This window comes from Pollicipes pollicipes, unplaced genomic scaffold (genome assembly GCF_011947565.3).
Source record: "Pollicipes pollicipes isolate AB1234 unplaced genomic scaffold, Ppol_2.1 Scaffold_7262;HRSCAF=8765_pilon_pilon_pilon, whole genome shotgun sequence".
Taxonomy (NCBI): Eukaryota; Metazoa; Arthropoda; class Thecostraca; order Pollicipedomorpha; family Pollicipedidae; genus Pollicipes; species Pollicipes pollicipes.
Window position 1 is genome coordinate 18,705,503 of NW_023597055.1, and position 16,376 is coordinate 18,721,878.

Here is a 16,376-nt window from a genome sequence, read left to right on the forward strand (position 1 = left end):
GCCGTACTTGCGAAATGTGGTTCATCATCTAACCAGCCGTACTTGCAACGCCTGGTCCATGCTCTAACCCACCGCCCTAGCAACGCGTGGTCCGTCATCCGGCGGTAAAGCGTCAATGCGCTTCATGATCGTTGACTTGCATGCACTGTAGCTATGGTGGAAAGCTCGCTCTTCTGCAAGACCATGACGATGATACTTAGATTTAAGCGCGTTTCGACGACAGTGGTCATTTTGCACCCATAATTAAGTCAATAGATCGTTACATGTTCGGCGCATGCGCGAACTGCGCATGGCGTACGCTGTTCGATCGTACACGGGACACGACTTCTCCGACTTCGGCCATTCGCCGCCTCCAGTGTTGTTAAACATTTAATAGTGACGATGCAGGGGAGTACTGTCACATGCTGTTGAGCCCACAGACGAACGCCGAGCTGCCCTCGAGCCGGGACGGCCAGGCGCCGCCGCGTGCTGACATCTAGCGGCCACCGGACGAGTGAGAGGCCAGGCCACCGTGGTGCGGGCGTGTATTGTCCACGGCGACGGGGCTCCCGGCCGTGGCAGCCACGCTCGCGCAGGAGAGTCCCGTCCCATCCCCTCGCCGCCAACAGTCCTGCCGCGCACCGCGCGGCCCAATCCCCCTGGCGGGCAAACTACAAACCCGAAGTTGGCAGACACTCCGCATGGTTGTTATCGCCCGTCCCCGTCCCAATTTGAGCTAGCGTTGTGCGGTCTTTTTGCGGACGAATCCAGTCGCTGGTGTCCGACTGCGCCTCACCCCATCCGTCTAAGAGACGCATATGCCGGATGGACCACACAACTGCACTACCTTAACAGCCTTAATAGTTTGTACAGACTAACGTGGCCATTGATCGAACTTTTACGCAAGACACCATCCAGCACATTCTGGGCGAACATTAGCAATCTCGAAACAGTCGTTTCGGAGGTCGGCAACCATTAAGATTAACGTTCGAATCCCTAAACTTAACGTTCGAATCGCTAAACTTAACGTTCGAATCGCTAACCTTAACGTTCGAATCGTTGACGGTCAACGCGACAGCACTCGTGGGTCTTCCACCAAGACCACACAACACACCGTCGTAGAGCTCTGCGCAGCAGTCTCGCAGGCCGCAAGGAGCCGCCCTGGAGAACCCTGCTGAAGTGCGAGCCCACACTACCAGCGGCGCCTCGCAGCGTGGCCCTGCGCCCGGCCTCTGGCCGCCGACACGACGCCCCCTCCCCGCCCACCCCCACACACAAACACAGGGTTCTGCGCACCGCTCGCCTCCGCCGGCCTGAATCGTGCGCACTTTGGCGCGGCGCAAGAGCGAGGCACATCAGTCCGCCTCCGCCACAGCCGCAGACGCGCGCTGCGCTCGAGCCAAGGTCCGGTGCGCAAGATGCCGCCGTCGACGCCCCGCGCGCGACGCCCATCCGCCTGCGCGGCTCCGCGGCGGCGCTCCTCCCAGTGTGAAGACTGAGGAGCGGTGCGCTCTCACTGGCGGAGCAACACGGTCGCACAGCGGCTAGTCCTCATTTCATTGGCGCTCGCGACGCACATGCGTTGCCATTGGTTGTGCTCCGACCGCCGCACAGCGGCTGGTCTCCTTTGATTGGTTGTCTTGTCATAGCGACGCGGTCCTGCCGCGCGCCCAAACCGAACGGCTGATCTTGTTCTCTCGGGTGACGACCAGGGGAGTCGTGCGTCCCTCACTGCATGTTCGGGTCACCCCACCGTGCTGCGGTGTCTCGTCTGGGATCGATCGATGACGCGATCCCACTCGCTAGCTAGCCGACGGCGCGCTTAGAAGGTCTTGGAGACGCGCTCGTAGACAGTCCAGGCCATGGCCGCCATGAACGTGCGGCGCAGTACGCGCGGAGCTAGGCCGTCGAAGAAGGCGCGCGAGCCGCCCTCCTGCCGACAGACGGGAGTTCGGTCAGAGTGGAACACGAGGCAACAAGGCCTGTTGCCGACAGACAGGAATTCGGTCAGAGTGAAACACGAGGCAACAAGGCCTGTTGCCGACAGACAGGAGTTCAGTCAGAGTGAAACACAGGGCGATACGACCTGTTGCCGACAGGCAGGAGTTCGGTCAGAGTGGAACACGAGGCAAAACGACCTGTTGCCGACAGACAGGAGTCGGTCAGAGTGAAACACGAGGCAACACGGCCTGTTGTCGACAGACGGCAGTTCGGTCAGTGAAACACGAGGTAACACGGCCTGTTGCCCACGGACGGGCGTTCGGTCAGAGCGAAATATGAGGCAACAAGGCCTGTTGTCGACAGACGGCAGTTCAGTCAGAGTGAAACACGAGGCAACACGGCCTGTTGCCGACAGACAGGAGTTCGGTTAGAGTGAAACACGAAGCAACACGGCCTGTTGCCGACAGACACGAGTTCGGTTAGAGTGAAACACGAGGCAACACGGCCTGTTGCCGACAGACAGGAGTTCGGTTAGAGTGGAACACGAGGAAATACGACCTGTTGCCGACAGACGGGGGTTCGGTCCAAGCGGGATAAGAGGAAAAACGACCGGTTGCCGACAGAAGGGGTTCTGTTATGCAACGAGCGGGATATGGCGCAACGAAAGCTGCTGCAGGGACGAGGACAGGTCACACGGTGGGAGAGCGGAACAGCGCACAACCCCGCGTAGAGTGCCTGCTGTGTTCTGTCTCACGCACAGCGAAGATGGGACAGCGTACGAGACTCCCCCTTACCCGCACCCCACAGTCCCGCAATGGGAGCACATCCATGTCCCCTCCCGTCCAAAACACTACCCCCATCCCCATCGCTGGCCTCTCATGGCAGGCGCCGCCGGCCGGTGCCAAGCTGAACAACCACACAGCCCGGTGTGAGCTCCAGGCTGGCGTACACCAATCAGTGTAGGCTCTCCAACCACGAATACGAGCAGAACAGGAGCTGCCGGGGCTCCGAGTCTCTCCCTCTCCCTCTCCCTCTCCCTCTCCCTCTCCCTCTCTCCCTCTCCCTCTCCCTCTCCCTCTCCCTCTCCCTCTCCCTCTCCCTCTCCTCTCCTCTCCCTCTCCCTCTCCCTCTCCCTCTCCCTCTCCCTCTCCCTCTCCCTCTCCCTCTCCCTCTCCTCTCCCTCTCCCTCTCCCTCTCCCTCTCTCCTCCCCTCTCCCTCTCCCTCTCCCTCTCCCTCTCCCTCTCCCTCTCCTCTCTCTCCTCTCCCTCTCCCTCTCCCTCTCCCTCTCCCTCTCCCTCTCCCTCTCCTCTCTCTCTCTCTCTCCTCTCTCTCTCTCTCCTCTCTCTCTCTCTCTCTCTCTCCTCTCTCTCCTCATCTCTCTCTCTCTCTCTCTCCTCTCTCTCCTCTCCTCTCTCTCTCTCTCTCTCTCTCTCTCTCGGGAGCGGTGATGGTATGATTGAGGACCACAAGTCGCCAGCGAAGCCCACAGTACAGGCTCTGATAACCCGCGACGCTTGTGCCAGGCGCGCGGGATGAATGGCAGTATCACAGCCCCTGGACGGCCGTAGCGGTCTGGAGCGACGGGTTGTGTATATGCGGAGCGGGCGCCAGACACAAACTGCCCGGCACACAAGTCCTTCGGTACACAAGTCCTCCGCGGCGCAGTCGCCAACACACCAGCTCTCTGAAGCAGTCTGTACGCCAGACCTCGCAAACTCACAGTCCTTGGGCTCAGTACGTCAGTCCCAGACGGTCCTTGGGCTCAGTACGTCAGTCTGGACGGTCCTTGGGCTCAGTACGTCAGTCTGGACGGTCCTTGGGCTCAGTACGTCAGTCCTAGACGGTCCTTGAGCTCAGTACATCAGTCCTGGACGGTCCTTGAGCTCAGAGCGTCAGTCCTGGACGGCCTTTGGGCACAGTGCGTCAGTCCTAGCCGATCCCTGGGCTCAGTACATGGCCTTTGGGCACAGTGCGTCAGTCCTAGACGATCCCTGGGCTCAGTACATCAGTCTGGACGGTCCTTGGGCTCAGTACGTCAGGTTGGACGGTCCTTGGGCTCAGTACGTCAGTCCTAGACGGTCCTTGAGCTCAGAGCGTCAGTCTTGGACGGCCTTTGGACACAATGCGTCAGTCTTAGACGATCCCTGGGCTCAGTACGTCAGTCTGGACGGCCCTTGGGCTCAGTACATCAGTCTGGACGGTCCTTGGGCACAGTGCGTCAGTCCTAGACGGTCCTTGGGCTCAGTACGTCAGTCTTAGACGGTCCTTGGGCTCAGTACGTCAGTCTGGACGGTCCTTGGGCTCAGTACGTCAGTCCTGGACGGTCCTTGGGCCCAGTACGTCAGTCCTGACAGTCCGCAGCGGTCACCACACCCTCCCGTATGTACGGCAGCCGCCTGCCGAGCGGCAGGTGGCTGCTATCGCCAGCCGACAGGCCAGGAAGGAGGGTTGACAAGCTATCAGAACGGACCGGACCGCATGGCCTCGGAGACCCGGGCCCGCGCCGCCAGCTGCAACAGACGCCGGACGGCAGACACCGGACGGCCGGTCCCCGGACGGCGGACACCGGACGGCCGGTCCCCGGACGGCGGACACCGGACGGCCGGTCCCCGGACGGCGGACACCGGACGGCCGGTCCCCGGACGGCGGACACCGGACGGCCGGTCCCCGGACGGCGGACACACGCCGCGCGCGCAAATGCTGAGCGGTGGAGAAGTGGCGCGAGATTTAAGTTTGCGCTGATGTACTCGGTGTGCACTGCGCACGGTCAGGGACAACCGAAACACGTGTAGAAACCATATGGCCGCATCCATCTGCGCACTTCCGCCGCGAGGCCGATGACGTGGCGACGAGCGCCACGCTGCGCAGCCGGGCCGACCGAGCGGCGCCAGCTGCGGTCGGCGGCGTGCCGGCGGCGACGCAGGGCCTGCTGGCACGCCGGCGGCGGTGGCGTGACCCGCGCTCGTCTCTGAGCGGCCGCCGACGCGCAAACAGGCCGGCCCTGGCGTCAGTCCGATGCACCCCCAACCCCCTCCCCCCCCCCCCCAACGGCCGCGTGGAGCCGTAAACAGAGGACGGGCGGCTGCTGCGTCTCGGCGCACAAAACCGGCCGGTAAAACAGCCGTGGCCAATGCCGAGGGTGGGGCGGTGTCCAGACCCCGACAGACCAAACAGCGGGACGAGGCGCACTCCTCCGGATTGACAGGACGGCCGTGGAACAACAAATACCGCCGCCGACGCGCGAGAACACGGCCGACAAACGGGCGCCCGCTGTCGAGCCAGCCCGCGTGACACGCCGGCGGCGCTGACGGCGACCTCGGGCGTGAGAAACAAGACAAGACGCACAGTGTACGCGCCACGCGCCCAAGGCTGTGCGAGGCGACCAGACCACGGCGTGGACGGAGTGGTGGAAGAACGCGAGGTCCGGGAAGAACGGGAGGCAGCAGTCCGACGGCGCGAGGGCGCGCGGATGCCGGGCGTGACGTTCGAGGAGACCGAGCAGCGCCAGACTGCAAAGGAGCTCCTCCGAGAGAGGACGACTGGATGGCGTACGGAAGACCCGCCGGGGGCGCCGGAGACCCGACGGGCACAAAACCAGGCGGCTTCACAGCTGGCTTCAGAAGGCCGAATCCAGGGGCAGGGTCACAGGGGGCCGCGCAGCGCTCCGCTCCAGGTCAGCCGAGACCGCTGGACGGCGGCGCTGTTGGCCGGCGTCCACGGGGCGACACGGGGTACGCCCGGGGTGGGGGGGGGGGCACCCTGGCCGGCTATAAAGGGGCAGATCGGGGCCAACTCGTGCGCCAAACAGGGCATCGCCGCACGCCGGAAATAGACGGCTGACAGACAGGCCCCGCTCTCTCAGACTCGCCCCACACACGCCGTCCAACAGCCCGCCATCTGTGTCCTCCCCTCCCCCTCCCTCCCCCCTCGCTGACCTGGCAGGCGCCGCAGCTGACGACGCCCGACGCCACGCCGCACTCCTCGCGCCGCGCCGTCGAGCCGGCACGGGAGCCGGCCGGAGACCGCCTCCGGCCGGTGGTGACCGCCCGGCCGTCACCACGAGAACGCGGCGCGCACAGCCGTGTTGCAGCGGCGGGGTGGACCCCGGCCGGGGCCGCCCGGACAGGGGACCATGGCCGGGGCCGCCCGACGGGGGACCACGGCCGGGGCCGCCCAGACAGGGGACCACGGCTGGGGCCGCCCGGACAGGGGACCACGGCCGGGGCCGCCCGGACGGGGGACCACGGCCAGAGTCGCCAAGCCGGGGACCACGGCCGGAGCCGCCCGGGACTACGGCCGGGGCCGCCCGGACGGGGGACCACGACTGGGGCCGCCCGCACGGGGGGACCACGGCCAGAGTCGCCAAGCCTGGGACCACGGCCGGAGCCGCCCGGGACCACGGCCGGGGCCGCCCGGACAGGGGACCACGGCAAGAGCCGCCAAGCCGGGGACCACGGCCGGAGCCGCCCGTACCGCCGACTACAGTGAACAGGTAGAATGTCCTACACTCAGGCACACTGGAACGCAACTACAGGAGCCATTCGACGGTAAAATTGCACCTTTCGGTTGAGTCTTTGTTACCGATAGTCGACCTCCAGAATATCAGATAGTCACGCGCGGATGACGTTATTGTATGACGTCATGACATTGAGCGTCCGGTGCGAGAAGATGGCAAATCATAACTAATTATATCGACATGTTCAGCGAAGGCAACTATCAACGGATCGTTCCAAGGAATGCAACTGACCCGTGAATAGAACATTTAAGCGAATCCGCGGTGTTTACTGCGCCAGATAGAGCTGATGTGAGAGCCACGCAGCAGCCCAGACCTCCGCAAAACAGCCTTCTAGCAGCGGCCGCCAACGCCAACAGCCACTATCTGAGGGTGTCCGTTCCAGCAGCGGCCGGGTTCCTCGGAGCGGTACGCAGCGGAGCCGCGCGTGGGTGGCCTGGGAGCGGGGCTGCTCGGCAGCGCGCGGCAGACGCCGCCGCAGGGCTGACGGCTGACGGCGGCCAGAGGTGACATGGCCGGACCCGGCCGTCACCGGGCAGCCCACTTCTAGGTATACGGGCCATGGCCGTCCGCCAGTGCCCCGGTGACCCGCCGGCGCCCAGACCCGCGGCCGCAGACCACGACCCAGACCCGACGCCGCCCCGGCAGACCGCAGTGGCCGGGTCAGCAGGGCGCGGCGGTCCGCCGCCGCTGCCAACGGGGCCGCCCGGGGCTGGAGGCTGCCGGGCCCGGAGAGCGGGCTGCGTCCAGACTGGCGGGCGTCGCGTGCGCGTCGTCCAACACACTGCGAGGTCCGCCGAAGCTGTCGCGATCCATAATCGCCATACCTTAACGACGCAAACAGCTTCCACGGCCATGAACGCGGAAAAACCCGGCAACGGCTGCATTGCGTCAGACGGCGGAAAACAGCTGGCGATACCCAGGTTCGAACCCACGACCTGACTCACGGCCGCGGTGTGCGCTTCAACCGATCCACGCCGCGTTCCAGTCGCGCAATGCACCACCGCCTAACATCACGTGCGGCTCCGTGCTGTGACTCTGCTCAAGGAGCGCAATTGAAACGGGGTGAACACAGCCAGCCACTTCCATACATCAGCCCAGCCAAGAACGGGTGATCCGCGCGCCACTCGGCCGGCCGTCAGCCGGGCTCAAGGCCGTCTCCGCCCACTCGACGCCTGATTGGTCGGCTTGTGACGTCACAAGCCCTCACGCCACTCGGGGGCCCCTCGTTGCACCAGCTGACCCAGATCGACGCAGGGTTGGCTCGGAAGCATTCATAGCGACGGGGCAACAGGGCTGACCGCGCCTCTTTGTCAGAATCGAGACCTTCACGAGCGAAACAAGGACAGGGTGTTTATTGGCTGCTGACACAAAGCGTTACTGAGGCGAACTGAGAGCTTAAGTTCCGCGAACATGTCACGCTAATCGCCAATAGAACCTCACCTCATTTCATTATTTGCGGATCGCTTCAGACAGCGTACCGGCAGCGAACACACAGACGCAGCAGCGAGCGCCAATTTCAACACACGATGTAGCTGAATCCCCCCCCCCCCCCTCCCGCGCCCTAGCAGTTCATTTCCAAGGAAGACTTCGCTTCAAAACCGAGGGTCCACTTGTCGGAGCGCGGGGCACGTGTTCCCAGCGTGTGGGCACGTGTTCGCTCCGGTCACGTGTAGTCACGTGTTTCCGGCCGAGGTCACTGGGTCCGCTCGACAGACCGGACCGGCGCCGGTCTGCGGCACGTTACCGGAGCCGATGGACCGCGCGGCCGCCGGACAGCGCCGCCGGCCACCCGTGCTGGGGCGGCTGCGCCTCCTGCTCCGCCCCCACGAGCCACTGACGTGGGCGAAATTGCGAAGCGTGTTCCGCCAGGCGTCAAACTCGACGCGGCTGTTGCGCAAAGACGCATCTGTCGCGACAGAGCCCAGGGCTGCGCGCCGTGCCGCTCGGAGACCCCGGGTGCACGACGCTGGTGTCTAGAAACGCGGCGTGCGGCGACAGAGCCCAGGGCCGCGCGCCGCGCCGCTGGGAGGCCCCGGGTGCACGAGGCTGGTGCCTAAAAACGCGGCGCACGGCGACAGAGCCCAGGACTGCCCGCCCGCGGCGCTCGGAGGCCTCGGGTGCATACGGCCGGTGCCTAAAAACGCGGCGTCCTAACCTCTGAAAGCCCGACGGTGCGCCAAACGTCGCCACCGAAAACACACTCGCAAAAACTAGGAGAAGCGAGCACAAGCGACGACCACGCAAGGCAAGGGCACTAGGAAGGATACGCCCGCCCACATCCTTCTGTACCCCGTGGCACACGTCACAGTGTTCTGCCCGCGGTCGGCGCGGCCTGGTCGGGCCGAGCGGCGACCCCGCCGCCGCCGGGCCTGCGCGGTCCGGCTCTGGAAACAGCTGGACGATCATCAACGCACGCGGAAGGCCGAGCGTCGCACGCTGCCGGAAGCAGCGTACCGGCCTGGCGTTTGAAGGAGGCCCGCTGGCCAACAAGCAGCTGCAACAGCGGGGACCCAACCCTCCCCCCGCCCGCCGACACCGAACGTCCAACAACCAGCAGCGACCGTGCCGGGCGGAAGAGTCCGTCGGACGCAGCCGAGTCGGCCGTAGTGCCAGCCACGCGCCGCGCTCGACGCCGGGTCGGTGCTCGGGCGGGCAGCAACAGGCCGGCGGTCCAGCCCGGGCCGGCCCGCCGGCCACGCGGCGGCGGCCGCCGTGCCAACACGTCGTCCGCACGGCGACAGACCGAGCCGTGACGTCAGAGGGCGGCGGCGACGGCGGCGGCTGTCTCCCGTCTCTCGGCGCCCGCGCGGGAGCGGCCGAGCCTGGGGCCCGGCTTAGTCGGCACGGCGCGCCTCTGTTATCCGGCTGGGAGGGGCGGGGTGGGAGGCAGGGGCGGGTGGTGACAGCGTGGCGTAACCCAACCGGCACTCTGCGGAAGAGCGGGAGACTGCCAACCAAAGGAGGTCGGATTGGGGGGGGGAGGGCGGGGGGGGGGGTCGCAAACCTTCACCACCCGAACACGCCCGATCCTCGGACGCCTTCGCTATGCCGACTCCAGACCGCAAGCGCCGACAACCACGCTACTCCGAACACCCGCAGAATCAGCCCCGCCCGCGCGCCGTTCGCCAGCCTCCTACACCTGCAACTGATCCGCCGCGCTCCGCGCCCCTCTACCTATCAGCCGGGGCTGCACGCAGGGGGCGGGGGGGGGGGGGCTCGCCGCGGAGCAGCCACCTCCAAAAGCCGACCAGAGCAGAGTGCTTCAACCCACCCGCGGGTTGGAGCACTCTGCCCGTGTCCGCGCTCCGCTGTGCTGACACATCACAGGACAATCACGCGACACAAACGTCCCCCACGCGGCACACGCGTGACCAGCGCCGCCCGCCGCCGGGGCGCGGACCACCCACCTGGTAGATGAGGATGACGGCCTGGGCCAGCGTGCCGCCGCTGGCGGCGGGCACGCCGGCCAGCTGCACGCGCGTCTTGACCACGTCGGCCGGCTGCGTGACGACTGAGGCCATCAGGCCCGACAGCAGGCCGCAGCCGAACGTGGCCACGTCCGACCAGCGGCCGGACGTCACCTCGGCCGGCAGCGCGCGCCGCGTCTGGCTGCCGGGCGGCCCGAGAGGAGCCGGGTCAGACGCGGGGGCACGGCACGGCACGGCACGGCACCGTAAGGCACGGCACGGCACGGCACGGCATGGTATGACAAAGCGCCGTACAGGACACGGGCAAAAGCGCGTGACTCCGGGAAAACCCAGCAGAGGACGTTTTACGCCATGGATATTCCGCAGCTGGACGGGCGGATCACCACGCTCAAGTACACAAACACTGCCAACACCCAATCGGTACTTTCTTTCATTCATGCCAGGGACGACTTCCGCTGATAAGTTGGTTCTGTTCCTCAAACAGCGGGTGCTGACATGTGATCACCACTGTCACGCAAAAGGAGCGATCGGGATCGCAGTTAACCACTCTGTTGGCCAAAAGGGCACAGAGGGGCATCGTCCACTGTGCAGTTGGACCGTGTCCAGTCCGCCGACCAATCCCGCAGACCTCCCCTTCCGCCGGTCACCTCCCCCTCCCTCGCCCCCCTCCAGCCGCACAAGCCTCGGCGAGCCCGCCACACGGCCGGGCGAGCGGCGGCCAGCGGCCGGGAGCGCCGCCAGGCCGGCACCCACCTGTAGAACATGTAGTAGAAGCTGGAGAAGGGCACGTCGCGCAGCAGGGTGGGCAGGAGGCCGCGCGTGAGGCCGCGGCCGCCCTCCGTCCGGTAGATGAGCTGCAGCGCCTGCGTCACGCCCCGGTAGTCGTAGATGCCGCTCTGCCGGACGGCGAGGCGGTCAGCGGGCGGCGGAGAGAGGGGACTCTCGACTCCTCTCGCGGCAAGAGAGGAGCTCTCTTTTCCTTTCGACTCCTCTCGCGGCACGCCCCGCAGAACAGGAGCGGCGGCGTCGGCGGCGACCCGCCAGCGCACCTCCTCTGTGCACTCGTCCGCATGGAGTTCATACGGAGTTCACATGGAGATCACACATTGAGTTCAGCCGCTCCGGCGCTACTGCGGACGTTCCCCCGCCCCCATCCCGTTCCCGCCGCCCCTCGCTGAACACGCCTCGGGCGTGCGAGGTCATTGACCGCCAGACCGGAGTCGACTCCACGCCCGGTGTTGCTGCTGGCGCTGCTGGCGCCCGGAGGCCTAAGTCGGCGCCCGGTGACGACCTCTACGACCCCAGCCCCGGTGACCCGGCGCTGACCCCTGGCCTGCCCTTGGAGCTAGACCCCAGCTGGTGTTAATTGCTAATTACTAATCACTCCGCGACGACGGATCGCTGTCACTGTAGCTCGGCTGGCACGGGAAGCCGCGGTGAGCTTTGCCAAGGGATCACAAGGCGCGCGCAAGGCAGAGCTCCGAATAGATTTCTCGTGAACTTGTAACGCGTGGAGATACAGAGAAGCGGCACCGGCATCTGGCATCTCACGTAGCCTATTCTGATGAACATCTACGTCTGAACAAAACTGAGCTTCGCGAGGCAATCCCATACATCCAACTACCACCACGCGGTCGCGAGACATAGGAAAACCTCTGAGCGACGGATGACAACTACTACTACCCCTCCCCTTCCCACGGGGTTGCCACCTGACAGCAGCCGCCCGCGGCGGCGGCGGCGGCGGCGGCCGGCTCTCACCTCGTAGCGCGTCTTGACGACGGTGGCCGGGATGGTGGCGGCGCCGGCCAGGGCGCGCGCGCTGCCGCCGATGACGAGCGCCTCGGCCGCCGACGGCGGGTGGCTCAGCGCCGAGCGCAGCACGTGCAGCGCCGTGAAGTGCAGGCCGACGCCGGGCACCACACGGGTCAGCGACTGCGGCACCGGGCGCCGGTCACGGGCGCGGTCACGGAAAGGTCACGGGTAGGGTCGGGTAACGTTAGGTTGGGTTAGGCCAGGTCAGGTCTGACGATGACATGGCTCAGCGAGTTATGCATGGGGCACGGCTATGGGCTAGGTGACAGGCGAGTTCGCGGGTCAGATCAGGTCAGGTCAGGTCAGGTCAGACATCAGGTATGGCACGGCTCAGCGACAGATGCACAGGGCACGGGAACAAGTAGGCGCAGCAGTCCTTCAGACGGTAATTAATCATAGACGGAGACATGAGCTCAGTTCAGGATAGAGAATCCAGGTCACGCAAAATAATGCAGTGCTAGCACGGACCGTAACACCGGTGGCCACCATCTGACCCCGTTGTCCCAGACCCCACACTTGCTTACTGTCCTGAGCCGTCACACAGAACGGCCACCCAGTCATCTCGCAAAACACCGCTCACACACAACACACATCGTCTTACATAACACCCCACCACAGCGGGAGAGCCCCTCCCTCCCCCCCCCCCCCCTCCTCCAGCGACAAGGGCGCGCCACGTGGCGGGATGTGGCCACGACCGCGGCCGGCGCCGCCGCGCGTCACGTACCGGCACGACACCCTTCCAGAGAGCACGCGGGCTCTCATTCTTGATCACACTCCATATCACGGTGGCCATACCAGAAGGACTATTCCTGAAACGCCAGACGGCCGCCGTCACACGCGGTGCATCCGGTCGCAAAGTTAGAAATAATTATATATATATATATATATATATATTATATATATATATATATATATATATATATATATATATATATATATATATATATATATATATATATATAACTTATAGAGTTGAATAGTTAAGAGTTAAATGTTATAAAGAATAGATATAAATTATAAAAAATAATAATAAAAGAACAATAGAGTTCGAAATAAGACTGCGCCGTTAACTGGCGTACACTTCCAATTTGGAGAAACCTCCCCACACCAGCAAGCCCGAAAAAATCAAAGGTCCATACCCACATCGCAAATATCACATTTCAACGTTACCCATTCGCCCACAGCCTGAACATTCATCACTCCAGCAGAAACGAGGTGAGCTAAATCACGTAAAAACCTCACGTGGGCCCAGCTGGCCATCTATCCCACCGCCCGGACACGCAGCTGCACCCCGAGTGGGCGCCGCGGCACGGCACGGCAGGGGTGCGGACGTACCCCCTGAGGACCGCCGCCTGCACGCGCGTCTTGACCAGGTCAAGCGGCTGGAACAGGACGGTCGAGCACGAGCCCGAGAACGAACCGGCCAGGAACGACTTGAGCAGCGGAGACTGTAACCATAGACACACGTGTCAGCACGGGTGTCATGTGTCACGTGTCACGCGCGTCGGGGGCCGGGTGTAGCACAGATGTCAGCGTTGCTGACGGGCGCCCGTCCTGGGCAATGTGAGATCTGGTCAGGGGCGTCAGCGAAGAAAGGCGATCATCCCCGGCGTCACATGTACACGAGCCAGGAGCTGGACCACACCTCTATCCAAATTTCTTTGACGTGGAGCGTTGATCCCACGACCAGGCGCGCGAAGCACGAGCAAGGACCCCCTCCCCCCGCTTTTGCGGCCTTGCTACGCCCCTGGCCAGCCAGTGCCATTGGTGGTCAATCGCGTTCGCGAAGGCCGGGACTGGACTTTCCTCGTGTTTTCAACAGCTTTCTAGCCAGCCTAACTGGGTGGGAGACAGCAGCTGCCGAACGGTGTACAAGGCTTCTGTGCGTGGCCGCCGGCGAGCGAGAGCGGCGAGCCGCGAGGACCCGTCGCGATCCGACGCTGACGCCATGGGGGCCCGACGTCGCGGCAACGCAGGTGGTCCTGGCCCGCCGGCAGCGGAGAGGTCCCAGCAGGACCAGCCAGCGGGGCAAGCTCGCGCTTCCAGCCCCGCTTCCATCGCTCATGGGCCCGCGTAGTATCGGTCGATGAAACTACACTAAGGCACGGCGTCGCGCCTGCCCGCTCGTCCACCGGCCGAAACCGGTTTGAGGCGGCTCGTCGGCGGAGGCGCACGCGGCCGACGACCAGAGGCGCGCTCAGGGCGAGCTGTCCCGGGGAAGGGAGATCCCTACAAGCTTGAAATGTGACACAAGCTTGAAATGTGACACATACTTGACACAAATACTTTCTTACTAGCAACGGCCCCTGGTGCCCTGAACTAGCCCACAATTCTTACATAATATGCCCCCAAGCCCAGACTGTCGAACCAAAGGCATGGAAGAGATCGGTGACCCGTAAGGAAGTTTAAAGCATCGGCCAATCTCACGCACGTCACGGACTATGCAGTGGGTTCCGTATGAAGTAACCGGTGACCAGCTTCACTGAGATCACATAAGCGAGTGTTTTGCATCGAGGGAACAGGTTTCGCGCGCCAATCATCGGAGAAGTGATCCAACCATGTTCTCACGCAGGAGACACTCGAGGTAGAATTACCCAGTTCCAACCAGCGACACAGCAAAGCCACCACGCGCAGCTCAACGTCACGCATTAACCAATCAATTATAAGATCAACACAAATCAGCTCACGACCGGAAGTACCCGCGGGCGTCGTGTCCGCTGACATGGCCGCTGTGCCACTGGCGTCTCGCCTCGCTTACCATTGCTGCGTCTCGTCGTCCGGCGGCCATTCTGGCGGACCTCACACCACACGGATTGGTGACACCACGCGAGATTGAGACAATAGTCCTTCTGCTACAGTCACCGCGGGAGACGCACCTAGAGCGCTCTAGGTGCAAGGCGCCACCGCTCCGTGCGTGTCGGTAAAGTCAGAGTAGTAGAAAGGGCTGAACCGGTAATTCACCCTGATCTTCTCGCCGAATACAGACAAGAACACCATCTTGACATTAATCGTGAGTACAGGTATTAGATAAGAACGATGGGGAGAACCAACGCGACCAGCCAACACTTCGCACCGCACAGCAGCGACCACCGCGTGCTCCAACGCCGAATACAGCTGCGAAAATGGCGCAGCCGACGAGTGTCCGTCACTTTTTAAACCTACCACTAGATGGCAGTAGTGACGGAGCCAAAAACGGCCGCGGAGGCGAAGGCCGGGAGGGTTGCTGGGAGATGGCTGGTCGCTCGAGAGAAGCGCGATCAGCAGCCGTTGGATGGAAACAAGAAGAGCGGTGGTGCGTATGGCTTCCGCATTTTTTTAAAGAGAGGGGGAGGGGGCGTTCTGCTTTGTACGGGTTGGAGGCAAGGTCATCGCTGAGTGTCTCAAAGATGACCTCTTTTGTTGGGCTGTTTTTGCTCGACTGGATGCTGGCATCGATCTCGATTAATGCCTCCTCAGCTCCCGTGGTGCAGGTCACGACCGATGACGAGATGGTATGGCTCGAGTGAATATGTCCTCAGCTGCAGACGTTTTTTTCCGAGGGTTAAACACGGAAACGACGGGAGGTCCGCGGTCTGTCACTTGCAAGTACGACCGAGGACACCATTTTCTATCCAATCAGGGCATTTTAGGGTGTGGCAGGGAGACTGAGCTCTTTTAAATTCTCATAATTTAACATTGGGCCTATCAGCGTTGGCTCGGAGAGAGGAACAAATATGAGGTGGGGCCGCAGGTTGGCAAAATGAGTGGGGGACCAGGGGAAAGCTTCTAATTTACCGGATATGATCAGTAATAAAAACAGACGCTTTTACGGGCCAAGAGGTGATGAAATCTCAAAAAGTAAATTACAATAGACCAGGCCATAGCACAACAGACCATCTAAACTGGACGAAGTTTAAAGCCTCGTATTGGTGTGTACTCGCTAGCGCTTGTAGCATGAGTACGCATGAACTACATGTCGAAGCGCTGGTGCTTCACTTTATGAATAATTTGAGTCGCAAGATTTTGCCAAAATAGTAGCTTTAATCAGGACAGCTTTTAGCAGGTGACAGAAGTATACTATAAACCATGTTTCATCAGTGCTGACGTCACAGATCAGTGGTGACACAGCGCTCTTTAACACCGCTCAGATCGGTGTTTTTCGCAGAATTACACGTGGTAAGAATCGTGCCTGGCCGCGGCATCTTACGACGGACGTGATCAGTTTACTACGTCTGGTAAGCGGCGTTTTAAGGCGTCGCGCTGTTTGAAACAGATGGGCTCAAATGTTCGCCACGCGGTAATGAATCGAGTTCCATGCAAGGCTGTGAGCCGCTGTTCGCTGCGTTCATATCGTGGGTAACTGACTGGCTTGAAAAGCGTAACCAATCGTCGGTTAGGCTTGTTGTAAGTGGATACCCGAACTGTAGCTTCAGAGGTCAACAGAGGACGTAGGAGCGACTCATGTCAAGGACTCACCAGGGGCTTTCTGCTGCTTTAAAGTAAGATGCCGAGCATCGCTGGTGTAGGCCTCAAATTGCCCGCAGCACCTCATACTTTGTGGTTTAGTGCTGGTGTGCTGGGCGTGGACAAGCGTGAGATAAAACGCTTTTAATTGTCATCATACTGTATACAGAGCTAAATGAAGGTGCTAGACGTGTTTAAAAAGCCGTCTGCATCTGCTGATTCCAAAATCGCAAGGGTATCGCGCTTATCAAATGTG

The 16,376-nt window shown here is 62.5% G+C and overlaps 1 protein-coding gene across 1 annotated transcript; it reads right to left on the reverse strand.

Annotated features, from left to right (window-relative positions):
- Nucleotides 1-1,238: 1,238 nt before the first annotated feature.
- Nucleotides 1,239-14,788, reverse strand: LOC119113767 (mitochondrial glycine transporter). Its single transcript, XM_037238009.1, has 7 exons — nucleotides 14,436-14,788; nucleotides 13,013-13,125; nucleotides 12,402-12,486; nucleotides 11,624-11,797; nucleotides 10,619-10,761; nucleotides 9,845-10,046; nucleotides 1,239-1,912 (listed from the first exon to the last, which is right to left on the reverse strand). Exons 1-7 carry the CDS (start codon nucleotides 14,463-14,465, stop codon nucleotides 1,802-1,804), a joined length of 858 nt encoding a protein of 285 aa, XP_037093904.1. The 5' UTR covers nucleotides 14,466-14,788; the 3' UTR covers nucleotides 1,239-1,801.
- Between the last annotated feature and the right edge of the window lie 1,588 nt (nucleotides 14,789-16,376).